General features: G+C 39.8%; 1 protein-coding gene across 4 annotated transcripts in view; it reads right to left on the bottom strand.

The window, feature by feature from the left end:
- Window positions 1-1,614: 1,614 nt before the first annotated feature.
- Window positions 1,615-20,334, bottom strand: part of insyn1 (inhibitory synaptic factor 1) — a 47,104-nt gene continuing 28,384 nt past the window's right edge. For all 4 annotated transcript variants that reach the window (XM_079338779.1, XM_079338780.1, XM_079338778.1 and 1 more), the window contains one exon: window positions 1,615-2,695. In XM_079338779.1, the coding sequence (XP_079194905.1) occupies window positions 1,886-2,695 (810 nt within the window). In that variant the 3' untranslated portion in view covers window positions 1,615-1,885. The remainder of the gene's footprint in view (window positions 2,696-20,334) is intronic.

The following is a 20,334-nucleotide window of genomic DNA, read 5'->3' on the forward strand; positions in this document are numbered from 1 at the left end:
GAGTTGTTATAGAACCCTTCTCCAGAGCCTCTTATAATCTACTCTGCTGCAGTGACCTACTCCAAGAAGACGGAGAAGACTGGGGACCCCATGAACCATCGTCTAAGCAGAGAATCACAGAAACACAGAATAACCCAGATTTTAAGTATTTGCATTGGGAGGCAGTTCTCAACAGAGTAAGTGTGCATTTTGTTGAACAATATCCAAGACGCTCACATTTCCATTATTGCTTAACCAAATTAGTTTTTCATTATACCATGTCGTGAAAGAAAATTAATATCCTACTACATTTTGCAGACCACAACTGTCCAACCTACATGTATTTAGTGAGTGATTTCAAGTATAAATTGCAGTTTTTGTTACACTTGATCACATTAGTGATCTCTACAATTAATTTTTTTAGCTGTTGATTTGGTCACATAGAATGTACTGTATATATTTCACATGGATACACGATGTATGTTATTAAGCTGGATCTATTTATTTGAGCAGAAGTCCCTGCTATAATTACTGCCTACTGCGGACTTTGAAAATCCGTATAAGGTGATCCGAGGCACAAAGGTTAGCTTCACAGGAGTCAGCGAGGATATTCTTCTTTTAGACTATGACATTTTACTGAAAACTGAAAAACACAACCATTAGGAAAGCAATAGTGAAAGGGCCAGGGGTGCGGGCTGAGAAAGCCATTCCGCAGGGAGGATTATTGCTCTGTAGAAAAAAGAAAAATCTTTGAACAGTAACGCTCTGTTTTCACCATCAGCCCTCACTCCTGGACCCACATTTTTGAAATGTCAGTTCTTTGGGTCCACAATTCTAATTTTTGTTTCACTCAGTGTAAGTAAATAGGTCTGACTGTGAGTTTTTGTTCACAGATCCCAGGAGAGTGGTATGTATGCTCAGCAGAGAGACCTCTTGCTGCAACCTCCCTCTAACATATTGATCAGAAAAAGGCTATTGGCATTGGCCTGTGAATCAAATGCTGCTATACTGAGTTCAATTCCCCACTGAGCAACTGAATAGAGAGACAAAACCTTTGGTACTGTTTTTGTGGACTAGTGTTTCGCTCTGATCCTATGTCTAATAACATCACAGCCAGGCAGGGGAAAAAAAATGGAAATGTCACTTTTGTGGACTGCAAATTCTCCATCCCTTTATGTATGTGTTTTTCTTGCTGCTACTATTTTTTGTGTGTGTCAGTAGCAGACTAAGAAGATATTACACTGAGACAGTTAAAAAAAAGAAAAAGAAATCAAGGTCAGGTAACTAATGTTGTTCCCTGGCTCTTCGCTCAAAGTTTGTTTTGACATCAAAGAGAGGAAGAGGCTTGACATGTGCATCTAGATACATTACCCAGCTGAAAGCAACAATCCCCATGACATTTGAAATAACTGGAACATGAAAAAAGACAATGTTTATACAGATTCAGAGTACAGATGTGCAGTGTTTGTATCCACATTATAATAAGAACAAGCGTTTACCTTAGTTGTGAATTGAACTATTATATCAGGACAAGAAAGGGCCTTACTTCCCAGTTGTTCCACTACACATGTTGCAGTAAAAATGAACATTGTAAAATCTCTCTCTGTTTCAAGTTAACACACCTATGGGGACCCATTTATTGTTTTTTTTTTTGTTTTTTTTGTTACATTAGAACAGGCACTAACCTTTTGGTCCGCCACTAACTTTCATCTTAATCATCTGCTTTGCTTCATTTCATTGTGTTTTCCCTGAGCCTCAGAAAAACTGTAGATAGTCAAGAGATTTCCCATATATCATTTATTTATTTAGTAATTAATTTATTTGTGTATTAATCTATGAGCTATGTATTTAATATTAAATAATGCACAGTCCTCTTCATGAGATTTATGATAAACTTAGGGCTCTCTCAGTGGTCCTTTGTTTTCTGTTTGGTTGGAATATAGGGCAGTACAGTTTGGGTGCTCTTGTCAGAGACAGTTTGCGTGCTGCTATTTCGTAACAGTTTTTTGCGGCAGCTGGGGTTTAAGAGTCCTTTCCTTGGAAGTGTGTAAGCTCCTGTCGTCCCCTTTGCTGGCAAGGAGACATAGGAAGGGTCCAGACAGTTATGGAGGAGTGAGTGCTCGGAGGAAGAACGTTTGGGGGCAACCGAGCTTGACAGGTGACTGGGTTCACTATCGCTGTCTGGCGTAGCACAGCCACCCTTGTCCTCCTGTAATTCCTCTTGCTCCTCCTCCTCTTCGTCATCATCACAGCACAATGCATGGTACAGAATTTTGTCACTGAAGCGGACTCTTTCTCTTGTGCCAGAGGTTCTGGAAGTCTTGTGGCTGTGCGTGGAGCTGCTAGCCTCCTCGCTGGATGAATCTGGAGTTATAATTCTTGGCCCATTGGGAATAGGCAGCCCGCCATTCATCTGGGAGTAGACTGAGGCAGTGGTGGGGGGCGGGGTGGGGGTCTGCGTCTGGGTGGGAATGGTCCCGTGTCCCAGATCTCCTGGTTGCTCACCAGGTCTGCGAGCTGCGGCTCCAGCAGCCTCCAGATAGCTGCAGAACTCCCAGCTGTCAGACAAAACATCTGCATTGAGGAAGTCCAGTCTGAAGGCTTCTCCCAAACCCCGCTCACTGCTTGACGTGCTGCTGGCTGTGGCCACGGTCCAGTCATCCTGCTCCAGGTCAAAGTCAAAGTCGGACGTTAGTTTATCAATCTGACCCACCACCTGAAATAAAAAAGGGAGAGAACAAGAATAAAAATACTGATTAGATATGATGGGGGAAAAAGATTTTTAGACCAGAAATGGGACAGCAAGACTAAATTTATATCCAGATTGTGTCATTCTTTTTGCCCCAAAAATGACATTGCTCCATGATCTTATGGTATCATATTTATGTGTTTGGCAGTGTGAACATTTGAGTGCAAGTAAAGACTGGCCAGCTGTGTCTGAGACAATCTGAAGTGGTTTAGGTTTAGCTTCATCAGTATACTTTGACACAGCTACACACTTTTAGATTGATTTAAACAAGATGACATCATCATCAAAAGAGAAGCTTGTTGCACGGTCTCTACAGTACTTAAAGGTTGCCGATTTTAGAACTTTGAGATTTTTTTGTTGTTTTTGATGTTTGATGGTTTTTGTGTTGGAGACTCAATGCACAGTCAGATCAATGCTGTCACACTATTTATTTGATCAACAGAAGAAAAGAAAAAAAAATCCCCACATTTTAATTGTTTTTCCCACTTTTAAATAAATCTTTGTGTCAGTGTACCTAATTTCCAGATGGTTTTTGTCGCACGGATATACAGCCCCCACAGTAAGGTAAAACAAAAGCTAAGATTTATTCACAGCTGCTAATAGATTTGTATCTGCTTTTATGGCTTTCCATTACGCTACTTTTCATCCATGAGTCCTAAATTGTTTGTTCAGGGTTTAAAAAAAATAAATGTTTATTTCTGCCAAGGCCTGTTGTGGACAGGTGTTATAAATTAGTTTTATGCTACATTAAGAAAAAAGTAAATAGGCACTGGAATGTGTTTGTTGTATTGAAGACTTCTCAACGAGGGCTCTCCTTCTCTTAGAAAGAGGAGCTGAAGAAGACTCTCAGACTGGTGAAAGTGATACACCCTCCAATGGCCAGTCCATTGGCTGATTCAGTTTTCCTCGGTTATGTACTCTCGCCCTCTAAATGAATGAGATGAGCTTACACAGACATATAGCTTTATGGCACACACACTTCACACATTTGTTTTGATGCTGTCATATGGGAGGACATTTAAATTCAATTGCTATTGTATGGTCCATGTCCAACAAAACAAGCTACCCTACTGCATGGGAATGTATTACATTGAAGCATTTCATCTATTGATACTTCAAAATTAACCCCAATCACCCTGTCATCAGCAGGCACAGCATTGAGTGTGTGATGAATAGAAAGCACTTCAGCTGAAATCACACTAGTTTGTTGGAAACACCTCGAATCCAAGCCCTCTGTACTTGACATTTTTGCTCCTTCAATCAGCATGTTCTGCACTCGACAACAATCAATTGTAAAATGAAAACACTGAGCATTCGGCAGCTTGTAAAGGATACCTTCCCCTAAAGCCATGCAGCAATTATGCCTCATATTAGAACCTAAAAAGTTTTTTATCCTGCACAAGTGTGGTTGCAACATGATTGCAGCTGAATAGCATGGACAGTGTACTTTTATCCTGTGAATTGTGGAACATGGTCATCCTTCTCTCTGACTCTATGATTCAGTCTCATACTTTCTGCCTTTTATGCCTACAAATGAGTACAGTTTACCAGCAGCAAAAATCCCCAGTCATTGTTGGTTCTACTTTAAAAGACAAATTGCGTGTCCCCAACTGTAAATGCAGTCATACTGCTAACAAATCTGAAAGATTATTGGGCTGCTCATGTGCTCACCAAAAACTCAGATCATCTTCACTGCAAACATGGCAACAGACCTCCATGCGGCTGATGATCTTGGAGCAAATATCTTAGAATATTTTCATTTGCGCATACATTTGCTCTCGATCCTGGAATTAGAAATAAGAACACTGACTTATATTAACAGCTACAAAATGAAGAGAAAGAGTTATAACACCATTTCCCCTCACAATTGGGTTTAATATAGCTGATGAATCCTTTCCCAGAAATGTTTAATGCCTTTAAGTCACCCTACCTGTCTACATATGTCTGCACGCATAGCACACATGTCTGCATGCAAGGCACTGGCTCATCTGTCAAAGAGCTTCCCTGCAGATCTGCCAGTTGTGGCATCGTATACTACGTGAGTACCTGGACTTCTCTATTGGCAGACTGCCTGGAGGGAATTGGACTGTATGTATTCTCTAAGCCTGGAATGACTCAACCTGTTTGCTGTGTGATTTGCCATCTTTCTATTTATGGACTTATGAATGTAAGACATTTCTACAATCTGCAGCAGGTTTACTAGCTTTGTTCACCTGATTACATAACCAAAGCCAGCAACTTCATTTAATCAGTGACTTTAAATATCACCAATCAGTATTATTGTATGGGCTGGCTTGTTAAATACATGAGAAAATCAGTTGGTTGCATTGATGTCATTATTTTTCATCCAAAGCTTTTTAAGCACCACAAAAACACATGTGTAGGGACAGCGATTGGGATATTAAAGATCTGAGTTCTTTGTGTTGGAGCCTCTCAATAATGTTGTTTCTCTGCAGTAGATCACGACCCTGCATATTTTCCACCCTAATATTCATTACCACGTGTTTTCGGTAAGCCTTGCCCGCCTCCACTGTTGGTTAGCCTGACCCCTGCCTGCGGTATGTAGACTAATTTAACTTGATAAGTACCTCAGCTCGAAGAGTTCTGATGAATCTTTCTAGGTCACAATGCAGCAGAGGCTCTATGAAGCAACAATGAACAGTAGTCCTCGCTTTTTCTTCTTGTCAGAGGATGTGTGATGAAGGGAACTATGGAGTGAATTGAAATAGTTGATTGCATTAGTGCAAAATATGTATGAACCTATCAGGAAAGTTTCCTGAGTTTTTAAACACAAGCACACTGATTGATTTAAATCTCCATCTTGATGCCTAAGCAATAATCCCTCCTGAACCTAGATGGTTTCAGGTCTGCAGTGAGTGTGTAAATCTAAGAGCGCTTGAGATTGTCTAAAAAATATCTATTGAGACACTATCATGACACCACAAGTTGGAAAGATGTGCCAATTTGTTTAATTACAGTGTTCATATATTTCAACATACTTGTTTTCCCATCGTGTCAGTACTTGCTTTGATTACATTTAGTAATTTATTTCCCTATCAGTCCCGGAGTGTGTAACTTTGGATTTAGCCACTGACGCACAACCTTAATGGTTTGTTTCAGACGCAGCATCAGGCATGAATTGTTTCTGGGCCTCTTGCCTGGAGAAGCAAAAGCGTTTATTTTCCAATACCAAATTTATATTTGCTTCTTTTAAAGATCTTTGTCTGTAATATTTGCTTGGTTTTGATCACCCAGCAACTTTTAATGATTAATTGACACCCGATAATTGAGTGATGCGCTTATATTTAAAAAAATACTATGGGTGGTGTGGATCAATACATTGTTTTTAATTCTTTTCAAGTAAACCACAACTTTTTGATGATCTATATGAGTTATTGTTTATTTATGATAGTGGAGATGACCTTAAGTAAGTTTTTCCTTTTAAGAATATATTGACTTGTGAAAAGGTTAATTATGGTTTTCTCATTCAGATGCTAAGTTTGGGTTCGATTCCACTGCTTAGAAATAGTTGTAGAGCTACCTTTTTTTTTTTTTTTAAATTACTGTGTAAAGGCTGAATATTCAGTCTGTCTCAACCATTAACAAATGGTAGTCCACAGGGGTCAGTTCTGGGCCCTGTGTTTACAATTTAAATAAATATTGTCTGTCATTTAACTGACTGTAAGATCAATTAGCACACAGATGGCACTACTTTGTATTGTTTAGCTGACTCTGTATAGCTCGCTGTTGAGACATTTCACATTTATTTCAAAATCCTTTAGAATTCTCTTATCAACCTTAATCATAACTTAATGTAAGCAAAATAAAAATCACGCTTTTTTTGGGGTGAGTCCTAGATTATGATGTCATCAGACATGCTTCAACTTCATTCTGAATTAAAATGTTTACTGTTTTTTTGCCCTTTTACAAAATACTCTTGTGATTGGCTCTCTCATTTCTCTTCAACAAATAGTCAATTCTCTCAAATAATGACACAGTACGTGGTTGTTTTGTCTAAATATTGTCTTGTTTTTTGTATACAGTTTTTGTTGTGTGTTTCTGTATATCAATGTAATTAAGGAAAACCTCAGCAATTTTGTAGGCTTCATAAAGGTTAACGATGATGGTGAATTATTTGTCATTCCTTAGCTTTACACTTATAAAATCAAAGTGTCATGAGAAGCAGTGTCAGTCACTGTGGATGAGATTGATGAAGGACCTGGGGGAAAGAAATAACCAGAATCCAGAGAACCATTCAACATGCTGGCCAAAGTAACTTGACAGGCTTGCAACCGCGTTAGTCTACCAAGGTACATCCAAACGTTTTGATGGGTCGCATAACGTTACAATACACACACGGATAATCCCTCATTTATCCACCCTGTCCCCACTAATCTTATATAGTTTTAATATACAATTGTCAAAAATATGGTATCATTATTGAGTAATAAACATTTTGTTACAGACAAAAACTAACAACAAAAATCTGAAAAAAAAATCCACCAACTCATGTTCAATGTATTGTCACTAAATGGTCCAATATTAAGTCTAAAAGGCCACACGATGTGTGTGTGGGCAGACATTACATAGTGACAGTCTCCTCAAAGTTATAATTGCCTTAAAATGCAACCCTCTTAGTTTTATACTTTTATTCACTAAATATAGCTAAGCATTTGTGATTCCTCCTTTGTTTGTATCCTTGAGATGTGACGTTTTTATGATTTAGGTTGTGTATCTCTCTTGGAGTTTATGATTGCTCCCACAAGTTTATGATGCAGTGACAGAATATACTTGTGACTGAAAAGACTTCATTTGCAACACAGTCGAGCAGTAATGTATATTTAGGTTGTTAGTGCCAGGAATTTGAGTTTATTTTTTAGTCTTTAAATAGTCTCGTGAAAGCTACTAAAACATCTGATGATGCATAAAACAATTTCTGTGTATGAAAGATTAGCACAAAAATTATCACACTAACCATATCCAGCTTTCTCTTTTCAAAGCAGTGTTACCTAGCCAGCCTGACAGTACATACACACACGTTGGCTACACAATCCATACAGAGCTTGAGGTGGTATTGTAAAAAAATAAAAAAATAAATAAAAAAGGAATCAGTCACCGCACACAATCTGCTGGTAGCAACAAGTCAACTGTGGTCATTACACCTGATCTACACTGGGTTGAGTCATTTCAGAGCTCTTAGAGGTGCTTTAAAGAAGAGGCAGCATCAGGCGGGGGGTTTATTTCTGTATCTCAATACCTGTCTGAGATGATTGGGCCGGGTAATTGAGGGTCAGAGCGAAAGATGGCACTTGCAGCCTTGGCTGTGACGGAAAGGTACAGTGATAGAAAAGATAGACAAGGGTAATCTTAACACAGAGGGATGGTCAGTAATGTACAAACTCTAGAAAGAGCCTCTCCTCTGGTTGAGTGCTGATTTGAAAAATATGACAATAGTCCTTCTCTCTTACGCTCAGCAACACCAGGTAGCCTCATTTATTTGTATTGAGAGAGTACTGGTTTCTTTTCCCCCCAAGAGGGTGCCTGTCTTCCGCTAAGCTAATTGAAAATCTACTGGAACGTTAATGTAATGGCAGAAGCGGTTGTAGGAGTTGTTCTGCTGCTGATGTTGAGTGTAACACTGAAATATAAAGGCTTACATCAAATCCCTAAATTAAATTAAAAAAAAAATAAAAAAAGTGGTCCTTCCTTAAGATCCTATGAAGTGGATCATTTACAATATATTATCACTGTTGATATTTAAACGGGTATTTATTTGGAACTAGTGATGTACAATTCAAGCAACGTTACTATTCAAAGGTCAACGGAAATTCTTCGAATAAAATTAGAATAGCTCCAACCCCCTCACTTTCTCGCTTCATATGCAAATACAGAGCCTCATTCACCCTCATTAGCCTTTAAAAACACTTCATGATGAGACTTTGATACAGTACGGAGAGAAGGAGGAATGCACTTACAGTATGTGCACGGGTGTCACAGAGTAGTGGATGAGTATTGACGACACTAAAAGATCTGTGTAGTTACCACACAGAGGCACACTATGAAACGTATGTATCCAAAAGGTGCGCCAACAAAGACTTCTGAAATGGCATTTGTAACAAAGCAGTACATGTGCAAAATAAACGAGACGGAGAGAAGGTGACTGTTCTTGTTTGTTAATTATGTAGCATCCACCATTTTAACATGGCGGTGCTTTTTTTCATGGGAAAAATTAAACGTGTTCATTGGGCTATTCAAACACATTTTAGTGTTACTTCTTGCTCAACATCACCGTAGGTTCCCCCAGCCTGCACCTGCGAAGCACTTCCTGCACTGGAAGCGCTTTATGCCAGTCAGAAAACTGCAGCAATTATCACAAAAGCCTGGCATGCTGGCTTCTGAAGTAGACCATTTGTAAATATTGTTTTAATGTTATTTTCTCCTGCAGTTTCTGACTTCCTTTTACCCCATGCTCAGTTGAAGTCTCCTCTAGACGTGATGAGGGTAAGCAACCAAGCCACTCATATTGTTGTGATACGTTTTATCTTATCCAACAGAAGCTAATTCATCATCCTGATTTACTCTGGGAGTAACTGTTACTGGATTCACTCATTGACTCATTAAAAAAAATGCCTTCTCGAGATTTTATTCATTATTGGATAAACGCGGCATTTTGGGGTTATTTGAATTTCTTGTTACACACTTAGTATAACCACGCTGAATGCAAACAACATGCACAATACTGTGATATCAGCTCAGCACTGAAAGATGTGTTGGACAACATGTTTGTTTCCTCCTCATGAGCACGACATGGGAGATCTTTTATTTTTAAAGTCAATTGTCGGACCCGTTTGCCTTTATTGGATAGGATAGCTGAAGAGAGACAGGAAATGTTGGTAGGAAAGACTGGGGGTTGAAATGGTGCAAAGAGCTGAGGTTGGATTCCAACCCAAGTCAGCTCTGATGAGGAGTTTAGCCTATAATACATGTACACATCTGTCCCCCTGTGACATCTTTAAATGTGGGACTTATTAATCAATGTTTCTTCAGCTGTGTCAGGAAACGCGTTCTTTTTGCATTCCTCGATTACATGATGTGATTGTAATGCTGTTGGCTCTACACAAGTCCAGTGGGTCTGTGGATGGGGGGACATTACAGAAAAGCCATGGGGAGCTGATTTAGGTCAGGCCATCTTGATTGCTGAGATGTATTGCATGGTGTTGGCACAGGGATGAAGTGTCCTTTGAAGTGTTAGCTGGAAGCATGTGGTGTAATTATCCTGTCATGAGAGGAGCTATAAGCCTGAGACTTCATTAGGTACATGCCCTGCACTTTTTCATCTTTCCTAAAAAAAAAAGAAAAAGAAACTACTCATCTTTATGGAGGCCTCAAAGTGCTAAACAACGCTGTGATGAGCATCAGGCCAATACCTCATGACAACCCACTAATCAAAAGCATCATTACAAAATTCACAGTGTAATGGGCCCCATTTTTATCCCTCTGGGGCTCCAGAAGAGGTGGGCTTCTGCTTGCCTTGAGGCCTGGGAAATCAGGCCCTTCCGTAGCCAAATTTAGGTCATTAGACAGACATATCCACCTGCTGTATGGCAAATCTGGAAGGTTTATAATGTAATGCTGGAGAGGTTATGGGTTGTACAATCAATGAGGGAGCAAGATGGGAAGCCTAGTAACATGAAGGCACCAGATGCAGCATGAGTTAGTTCTGGCAGAGCACACAGATCATTTATTGAGGTTCTCCTTCATTGCTTCTGTCCATGTTGAGAGGCCCAGTGCCGGTAATGACTAGAAAAAGATGGGACTATCGCCATTCTACTGGGCTCCATAGTCTGTCTGCTTTCCTGAGATAGCACACGGATTAGGCTTGAGTACTGTCAGGTCACGCTGGGCACATGTCGGGGGGGAAAAAAAGGTGTATATGTGAGTGAAGCTGGGCCACACTGATTTTTTTTTTTTAATGATTCCTTTGAGTTTTCATTTTAAACATAGTGTCTCTCTGACATAGGTCTAAAGTGATAGCAAACAGTGTGTCTGTTCATGTGTCGTGGATAGGTGTATGGTGGGTTGTAGAGTAAACGTAGTTGACCTGTAGTGGGGGGGAAAGCAGAGATTCTCTCTGGCAGTGGAGACTACAGGAAGCTGCTCAGCCCAATCCAGCAGTAAATCCCTCACCCTGACACTTCACACTGCCAGTTTGTCTACAGGCCAAACCAGTAAGCCGATAAGCAGCAAGTCTACCCTGAGAAGAGTAAAATAAATAAATGCAGATAACAGTCACACAGCTACATGAATGTTCCAGTTTGTCCTTACAAACACTTCCTGTTCTGTGGGAAATGTAAAAGGATTTTACAGTAGTTGAAGCACATTTGTTATTATTACAAGTACTCACTAATTCCTACTATGGCAGCTAGTATGGTTGTTTTGCATTGCTGTATTGTTGTGGAAGGACTGACTGCTAAAAGTAGCAGAAGTGGATGTTTTAATTATGGTACAAATTAACTTCCAATTTATGGTTGACAAGATTTGTGTAGAAAAAGAACGACCTTGAAAAAACCCCCAAGAACTTCTGGTCTCACTAGTTAAAGTCACTTTTTGTCATAAGGGAAACTTTTCTTGCCATTTGTCTAGCACATGCCAACTGATAGTTCCAATATAATGCTTCATTGAAAAGTGTAATGGTCTACATTTCAAAGATGAAACATTAGAAAAAGATGAAGAGTGGATAGAGGACAGATGAATCAAGAAAGGAAGAGCAGTAGACGGCAGGAAAAAGACTGACTGGCAGGAAACTGATCTTCTTCGTCCAAATGTATGTTCCATTTAAATTAGATTTTTTGAATCTCATTGTTGGCTCTGTTCCACTATTGTATCTATGAGGGAACATGTTCATATCTTAGAAAATTATAGCCTACAATTAACTTTAATTTGAGTTGCTTTGCACCACACTGATATACAATCACATTATCACTCGTATACAGTCACGTGGCCATCAATGCCTTTATCATTAAGTGAGAAGGAGACTGAAAACATTCCACTCAGCAAAATGTATTGCATTTCGCCAACACAACTGAGAGTTCTATTTATGGTTGGGTGAGAAATTACTCATGTCTACAGTTACCATGCAAAAGCTATCACCTGCTCTCTTTTAGTAATTAAAAAAACAAAAAAAACAACCCTCATTCCAAATTCTTGTAGCTCCTTTAACTGTCTGTCTCCTTGGATGTGGGACTGATAATATTGCCTCATGACAATTTCCGTGCAGCAGTACAATGTGTTATTTCACAATTTAAAGTTGAAAATTAAGTTTTACATCCCCCGACGTCTCAAATAACACACCAAGGTGCACAGAAATGAGCCAATAAGCTTCACGTTTTTTTATTGAAGAACATGTTTTCACTGTTACACCTACACGTTTGGTGTAATAGCTCTGATTGTGGTGGGGAGAAAAAAAAGCAATGTGAAATGACCTGCTGTTTGTGGAGGATCAGATATGTGGATCTGTAAAGGCAGACACAACTGCAGTTAGGCTTCGTGTTAATCACTTGGGTATCATCCACAACTGTTGTCTGACTCTTTTAATTTGTTGTCTTAACTGTCACTCATGTCACACTTACTGCAAATGCTTCTGCGTAAGAGGTTTACATGAAAAACAGAAGCATTGTCCTCACGTGGTGTCTTTATGGCAGACATTGTGAAGTTCATTGCCAAATTCAGACTGTTAACTGTCCATTCTCTCATTGAAACCCTTAACAATATGTTTTCACCACTCCTACCTACACTACCTTCGAGGTGACTCTAGCAGCACTTTTCATAGCTGCTACAAACACCCCATTAAACTGAAGGAAAGAGTACAATCACCAAGTAAAATCATTCATGGTTTTCAATAGATATCAGCAGTACTGAGTTCTGTGCAGCAATGTCCTTCTACCAGCAGTGTTGGTCATGCTTAGAGACCTTTTTCACCGCCCTGATTCTACTACAAACACCATGTTCACATTTAACTAAACATTTTTTATATATACCTACAGTATATCTGTCTTATTGTAAAAACACATCTCCTTATCTCAAAAGACAAAGCAAGCCCAGAGTAGGTGTTCTCGTTATTATATTAATTTACAAAGATCCACCATTTACCCATGTAACACACCCGTCACACCTGTTATAACAGTGACCAGGTAGACCTTCTTTAAACAGACAGAAACCTTGAGCTGAGCCAGGTTCCTTGCTACCACCATCGGCATTCTGCTCATCTGATCTTGTAATGGGTGAATGTAGCATTATTTATGAAGCTGTTTGTTCTTTGGTTGGACATCTTGACTGTAGTTTTAAGTCGTAATAACGTCAGCCCTGGTTCATTTTGTGACCCGTCGTTACCATAGTAACAGCAGCTGCTCTTGTCAAATATTCAGAAGAAGAACATGAAAATATATCTGTTTGCACTCCTGCTTACAAAACACGCTGAATTAAGACTAGTCTTTGATAGCAACATTTGTATCCATAACATAAAACAAAGGGCAAGTGTCACCATTTATTTTTAATTCCGAAATGTGTGTCATTCTGCAGTAGTAGCAAATGAAATCATGTAAAAATAATTAACCAAAAGTATTGATAACATTCAGTTTCAATTTCACGATAGCCTTTATTATACGTCAAGGTAATGAACTGTAGGCTGGAGCCCTTTTGTGGCTATAATTAAAATTCCACACTACTTTTACCTTTAACATTTGAACAAGTAAACTTATTAGTTTTATAAGCTCTAAAGGTCACTTGTCAAGACAAGGGACAGCGGTTGTTTTTATATTATTATATTATATTTTATATTTGAACAGTCAAAGCTGGGGGTTTCCAAGTGAAGATGGTCCTTGTGGTATATACCGAAAATATATCCTACAGGTGCTTTGTATTTTGCTCTATACGCCTCCATTAAACTGGGAAAGTTGTTGGCATAGAAAAGTTGCCAAAATACATTCATACTTACCTGAAACGTGTTACTTAAAATAATGATTATACAGCCCACATCTGCCTCCCACTGCACATGCAAAAAATTTAACGCATATTTAAATACCAAAATGTTCCACACAAACATACTGCTGTGACTGGCTGCAACTTTTCTACAGCTGCACTGGTTTACCCTTTGCACTTGTTCACACGTACAACACCGCTGATATCCATCAACAACAAAAAAGTGTGAATTTGCAGTACATAAGAACTAACTCTTCTTTTAAAGAAAAACAAAACCTGCACTTTTGGCAGAAAGTAAAGTTTTATTTTTGTGCTTGTAGTTGATGATGCTAAATAGCCATTGACCATTGTTCTGTAATAGTCATTAGTTACTTAATGTCACAATGCAAACATTAAGTTGGACAATCATTAAGTAAGAATAGTGAAGTCAAAGCCTAAAACAACTGACACTATAACCTTCAACTTTTCCCTTCCATTTATTTCAACAAATTACAATGAAAATGTTTTGCTTCAGAGAATTCGGTTTCATAGCATTCTTGAGGTTAGTTATTCTTGTTTTCTGGCCATGACTTTGGATGAGATGTCCAGGCTGAGAAAGCAGCAGCTAACCCTTCTATTAACTCAGGGCATGTAATCAATATGCTACCGGCGTTTCTAGGTTTCCTCAGCCTGCAGCGCTTATCTTAATGGAAGTGTGCTCCCATTTTCTTTTATTCTGTGAACCCATATATCATTACCAACTAAATTTGGCTGGACTCATTCTGGAAAGACAACAGTTATGCACTTCATTTATATTTTAACCTCTAATTTGCCGCTCATTGCAGCAGTGTTCGACCTTAGGCCTTGTCTACTGGTGCTTCATCTTTTTTGTCTTTGATTTGCACTTGAATCTGGAATAATCTTCACATGAAAAATTCTTAGTCACATGGTGAATTATTCTGCTGGAAGCCTGTGGCCATGAAGAGATGGTCAGCAGCAGAGTTGCAGAGAACAATTTGAAATTCCAAAACACTCAGAGTGGTTAATAAGGCAATCACTTACCACCATCGCTTACCAAGAAAAACATATAATGCCCATATAGATGGGGATTTATAGCTGTTGTCACTCTGAGACTCTATTGCTTTCTTTTCAAATGAAGTGATGATCCTGCGTCCTGATAGGTCAAATAATACAGTAATGCATCAGGAGTGAAACCTGCCAGGGGTAATACATACTGCAGCCCATCCACACTTCCAAGGTTTGCTGGTTGGTGCTTATTGTCAGATTATTTTTTTCTCAGGGTTGCCGCTCAGAGATCTATGTGGCCAGTCTGTTAGGTCTATTATGACCCCTTATCAACGAAACATTCATATCCTCAGGTCTGTGATTGTGACTCACCGTAAGGAGGAGGAAGCTGTTTTTAAATGAGCACTCCAGCACGGTAACTGATATACTATACTCCAGTAGGTTTCCACTTAGAGTAATGCATTACCCAGAGTGTACTTGACTTTTTGAAATGCATTTAACTTCAAAACCATTTAAAAAAAAATAAAAAATACCCCCAAAAAAACAACAAATGTTAAAACCCCAAAACGGATGACACACACCTGACAGTAAAAAGTAGCATGAATGCATGAATGCATGAAGCATGAATGTGAGATCCTTAAAAAGAGACAGGATGTCCTGGGCATTTAAATCTTGACCTGCAGATTGGATAAGCCCTCAGGAGCTAATAGTTTTAGAGATTATAATCTGTAGCTAATGTTTTAAAGAATTATTGGAAGTTGAATTTGTGTACTTTGTTTTTTCAGCTTTAACACCAAAATGAGCTTAATCTAGTGTAGTGCTAATGGCTACGATCCAGAAAATGTGCCCATATCTCCATGAAATCCCCCTCGCTGCTGTCACTTTGTTTACAGAGTTGTTTGTTCCCTCACTCTGTGGAGCAGATCAGGGATTGCTTTGTTGATGATTTAGAGATAATTTCACCTCGTGTACTTTAAAATAGAACCATCATGCGTGCATTTAGTTTGTCCTAAATTATAATGTTCACTTTTGGCACTTCACACGGAAACATCAACTCAACTTAACCTTTCCCAATGTAATGTCAGCTCAGCTCAACAATAGAAAAGCCAGCCACACTGAACACGTTCTTCAGCCTACATGAGTCTGACAGCTCTGTCAGTCCAACACCCAGTCACACTGGATGGCTTTAAAGGAGGTGGTTTCAACATCTTGCTCAAGAGTAGTTTAGAAGATTGCTTTGACAATCAGCACTGAATACAGGAGCGTTGGCGCTTCATGTGGACACCAGCTATGCTCTCTGCCATTGTGCTCCCCTTGGTTTCCATTACCCCGTGTACCATCATCACAGCTAGTTTTGCAGTGAGGTAAATTTAAGACTCAATTTAGATTTTACAACTTCACTGTTGCACCTTTCAACATCTGTGTACAAGCATACAACTAACATAACTATTATTAACCATTAAGAAGTTCAATTGTAGACTTTGAAGCCTGGGAATACATTCATACTGAAATAAAGAGTTAAGATGGAGTGGTGAGGACTATTTACTGGATCAAGTCACTTGGTCATTGTTGATTTTGGCATATTTTTTAAAGGGAAGTTGATACATTCAACTCAGTGTTGAATGTATGGATTTGTTAGTTTATTTAAAATACAGATTTACATCATATTAAAATAGACGGTGCCTTTAATGCCATTCATTGTTGATCAGTTGCATTACATCCAGTAGTTTAAATAATAACCGTAGGAGCGCTGTTCAGGTTTCTATCTCCAGAGAGAACACTGTGCAAAACAGTTAGAACCTATTCAGGCAGTTATGGAAAGTCACACTAAAGGTCCTAAAAGCTATTCTGCCCACACTTTTTTCCACACCACCGTGGCCAAAAGATATTGGCATGTCTCACTCTCCTACTTCTTTTTTTTAATAATTTGTCATTGCTTCCAGGGTTCTGCAGGAACCCCTTTTTTTCTATCAGTGACAATCTGTAGGGCGGTCGCCTCAGAGAGTGACAAAAACTGTCACTGTGCGTCACTTCCACTCTCTCTGGCAAGCGGCAGGACTTCTTTGAGTCTGCAGTACCTTTATCAGATACGGCAGTACCTAAAGCGCTGCCTTAACAGCAGGTGTTTTGGAGGAGAGGAGTCGGCGACTTTACAGAGACCTATTTGCAAACAAAATCACTGGGAGACATTCCCCACAAGGCACCATCTGGCTGCTTCATATACCTGGCTCCGTCACTCCCTCACTTTCACCACTTTCTCTATTTATAGACTCTCCTGTCCACTTACCAACATATTGCATCTTGTAAAACTGCATCCGAAATGTTGCAAACTGAAGAATGTCCTTCAGGCAATCAATCATCAGGGTGGCACATGTCAACACATCTCGCTGTAATGTGTTGCCAATGTCTTCCTAACAGTCTGCTGTCGCTAACTATAGACGTGAACAATCAGCCGGCTCTTTGCCAAACCTTGTTGAGATAGCGAGGCCGGCAGGGACCTTCATTGTCATTATATGAACTCTTAGCCTATTTTTAGCTTGGCTTTTTTAGAGTTTGTATTGAGATGAGCTGTGAAATAAATGCTGCACCTTAGTGTGAGGTAAGAAATCGCTGCAGAGACTGGCTGTGACAGATGGTGATGGTGTCAGGCGTGATCTTATCTTGTGTGTGTTCCAGGTTGATACACACAGATTATTTTATGATGTGGAATGTCAGCCCCCAACCACCAGTGGGCTATCTGTGTTATCAATAAAACAATTAGAGTCTTATCTCTGGGGTGAGTAGGCTGGATTCTGATCATTCAGCCTTATGTTTTTGAACGAAATCATTCCCCATCCAGGGAATGATTTTGTGAGGTCTAACACAGAACGTGTACTTTGCAACCTTGTCAGGCATTTCCTGTCTTTAGATGAGGTCCATGTTGACTGCATTTTAAATGCAATGTCGTCCCTCACAGAGATGTATTATTTTCATTCCAAAGTTAAAATACCATATAAAAATAAAGTTAAGCCAGTGAGGATACAAAAATAGCCTCGCTAAATGTTCTCTCACCCTTCAAACACAAATTTCGCTCCCATTCTGTGCATTTTCTTGCATTCAACATATCATCTTTCCATTTATGCTCAATCCAAAATGAAATCCTCTCAGAGCAAGAATAAACCGAAAACACAATTTCAATGTAAAATACAGCCTTTGAATTTGAAATTAGTCATCAAAATGTACATGTGCTCGTACTGCTCCCCATTAAGATACAGCCACAGTACAGCCTCTCACTCTCGTTTTTGGATGGATTTCATCAGTAATCTCATACATAGTACAATTATGTTCATGGATCAGCTCCTATAATTGCATATTGAAATATTACTCATAGATGCAAAAACAAAAAAAAATGATTACTTGCTTAATGTCTGTTTAAAAAAACCCAACATATGTTCCCCTCAGAGCCTCCCAATGTTTCTCTTGATTTGCGTTCCGTTCTGAGTGTGTGTTGTTGTGTTTAGATAATAATAGGTTGCAGAGCTGGCAAGGGAACACGGTGTTGTGTGGAGGAGAGCTACCTCACAAAAGCTCTTCCGGCAAGAGGAGAGGAGCCTGGTAAACAAATCTTACCAAACTCAGGGAAAAAAACAACAAAAAAAAAAAACAGTGTTTTAGTACACCATGAATATCATTCTACGACTTTTTGGGCGGATTTTTGTTCCAGCTGTGGGAGAAGTCATTTTAGTTCACAAGATTACAGGCAATATATTATTGTTGAATTCTTTTGATTATGAATACAGTTATGTCAAGCCAATTGTCGCATTTCAAATATGCCTTGAAATATGTGCATATCCAGGATATAGTAGTCTGGACCTTCAAGCTCACAGGTGATGTAAATGTAAAGTCCATGGCAGACAACCAGAAACATAGTCCATTGTTACATGCATCATCCATCAGACTCCCTCGCTGTGCTCTGCTGTCTTGTTAGTAAAAACACATACCACAGTGGGGTTCTCTACGTGCATTTTCCTGCAACATTAAAAGGCCCAATTACCACAAACAAATCAGCAATGTACAGTGAAGGTGAAGGACAGGAGAGGCAATTTTCCCTCCTTTTCCCCTCACTTCATGCCTCGCTTTCATGCTTCCAATTGCCATTTTATAAACAGTGAGCCCATTGTACTGCGCTATTGACACAAATTGGAAGGAGTGAAGAATGAAGATGTATTGTTCCACATAAAGAATATTCATCTTTTCAATGAAATTGGCATGTGCGGGAAGGAGAGAGTGTGAAGTCAGGCACGGCATGTAATTAGCAGGTAGAGGGAGAACACGGACGCTTCGTTGAGCCATCTGTGTGGAGCATTAGTGAGGATCTTTGCGACCGAGCTTCCATCGCTTGATTGTCCTCACCTGCGTTCCTCCATGACCCTTTCCCTTATATGGTATTTGCTTAGGCTGCCAGCAGAACTCCCTCCATCTACCTTACTGTCTCCTGTCTACAAGCCTGCATGATGCATAACCTATACTCTTCTTCTAGCCGTCTGATGCAAGCTCCTCACTTTCCGCATATCAGTCTTCAAGATTCCTAGATATGTTTGAAAAAAAAAAAAAAAAAAAAAAAGTGTTCCTTATTAATAATCCATGGATTCTGTGTTCATGTGTAAATGCAGCACTAACCTACACGTGCAAGTTCTTATTTGGCTACTGTTTTGACTCCTTTCAGGATTTCTCCCTTTCTCTCCGAGAGCCGAGCTTTGATTGATAACAACAAAAGGAGTGGTGAAATCTGAAGGGCTGGATGGAGAGATAACTGACTGGCTTAGAATGAGTCAGTCTGTAGCAGAGAGTCAGTCTGCGGCAGCCTGGAGGAAGAGAGTGAGACAGGAGTGTGAGAGGGAGCGGGAAGAGAGAGAAGGTATCACAGGGTAAATGAGGCCTTACAGTTCGGTCGTGCACATAGCTTCATCATCCTTGGCTCGTGTTTGGGAGACAAACATGGCCGCGCTAATGTTGCTTCATTTGGGAAAGGGAAACATCACAGACAGTCTGAGTGATGTGACCAAACACCAATGGTCTTCTATCTTATCAATCTACTGTAAGAGGAGGTAAGACGTGCACTACCAACAAGATAGCACACCCACAATATGCACAAGGAAAACTACAGTATATGTGCGCATACTCCCCATACACGCAGGCAATCTCATATCTTCTGGCAGATACTCACACACCCACACCAACACGTGAATCAATCACTAGCCTTTCCCTCCTCTCAAATGAAAACATGCTGTCATATGCACACAGCAGATACATATACAGCACACGCCAACTCCGTCTGACTGCCAGGCTGCCTCCTGCTTCCTTGATCCCTGATGGAAAACATTGATTATTCTGATGGCAGCTTATATGTCTAACCTCAGGCTTATTGAGTTGTATTTGCAAGCCAACAATAACCCTTAAATATGTGAGCTGCGCCTCTGTCTGTCTCTCTGACATCAGCAGGCAAATTCACTCTCCAGTGACCTTGGCTTTTATGTGGTGAATCTACAGTAACGCAGAGAACGTGCAACGTGACCAGGTCAGTCACGGCACAGGGAAATGCCCCCCCTCCCCCTCCCCCTCCCCAATCCCCTTTGTAGCCATCA

This window comes from Symphodus melops, assembly GCF_947650265.1.
Source record: "Symphodus melops genome assembly, chromosome: 3".
NCBI lineage: Eukaryota > Metazoa > Chordata > Actinopteri > Labriformes > Labridae > Symphodus > Symphodus melops.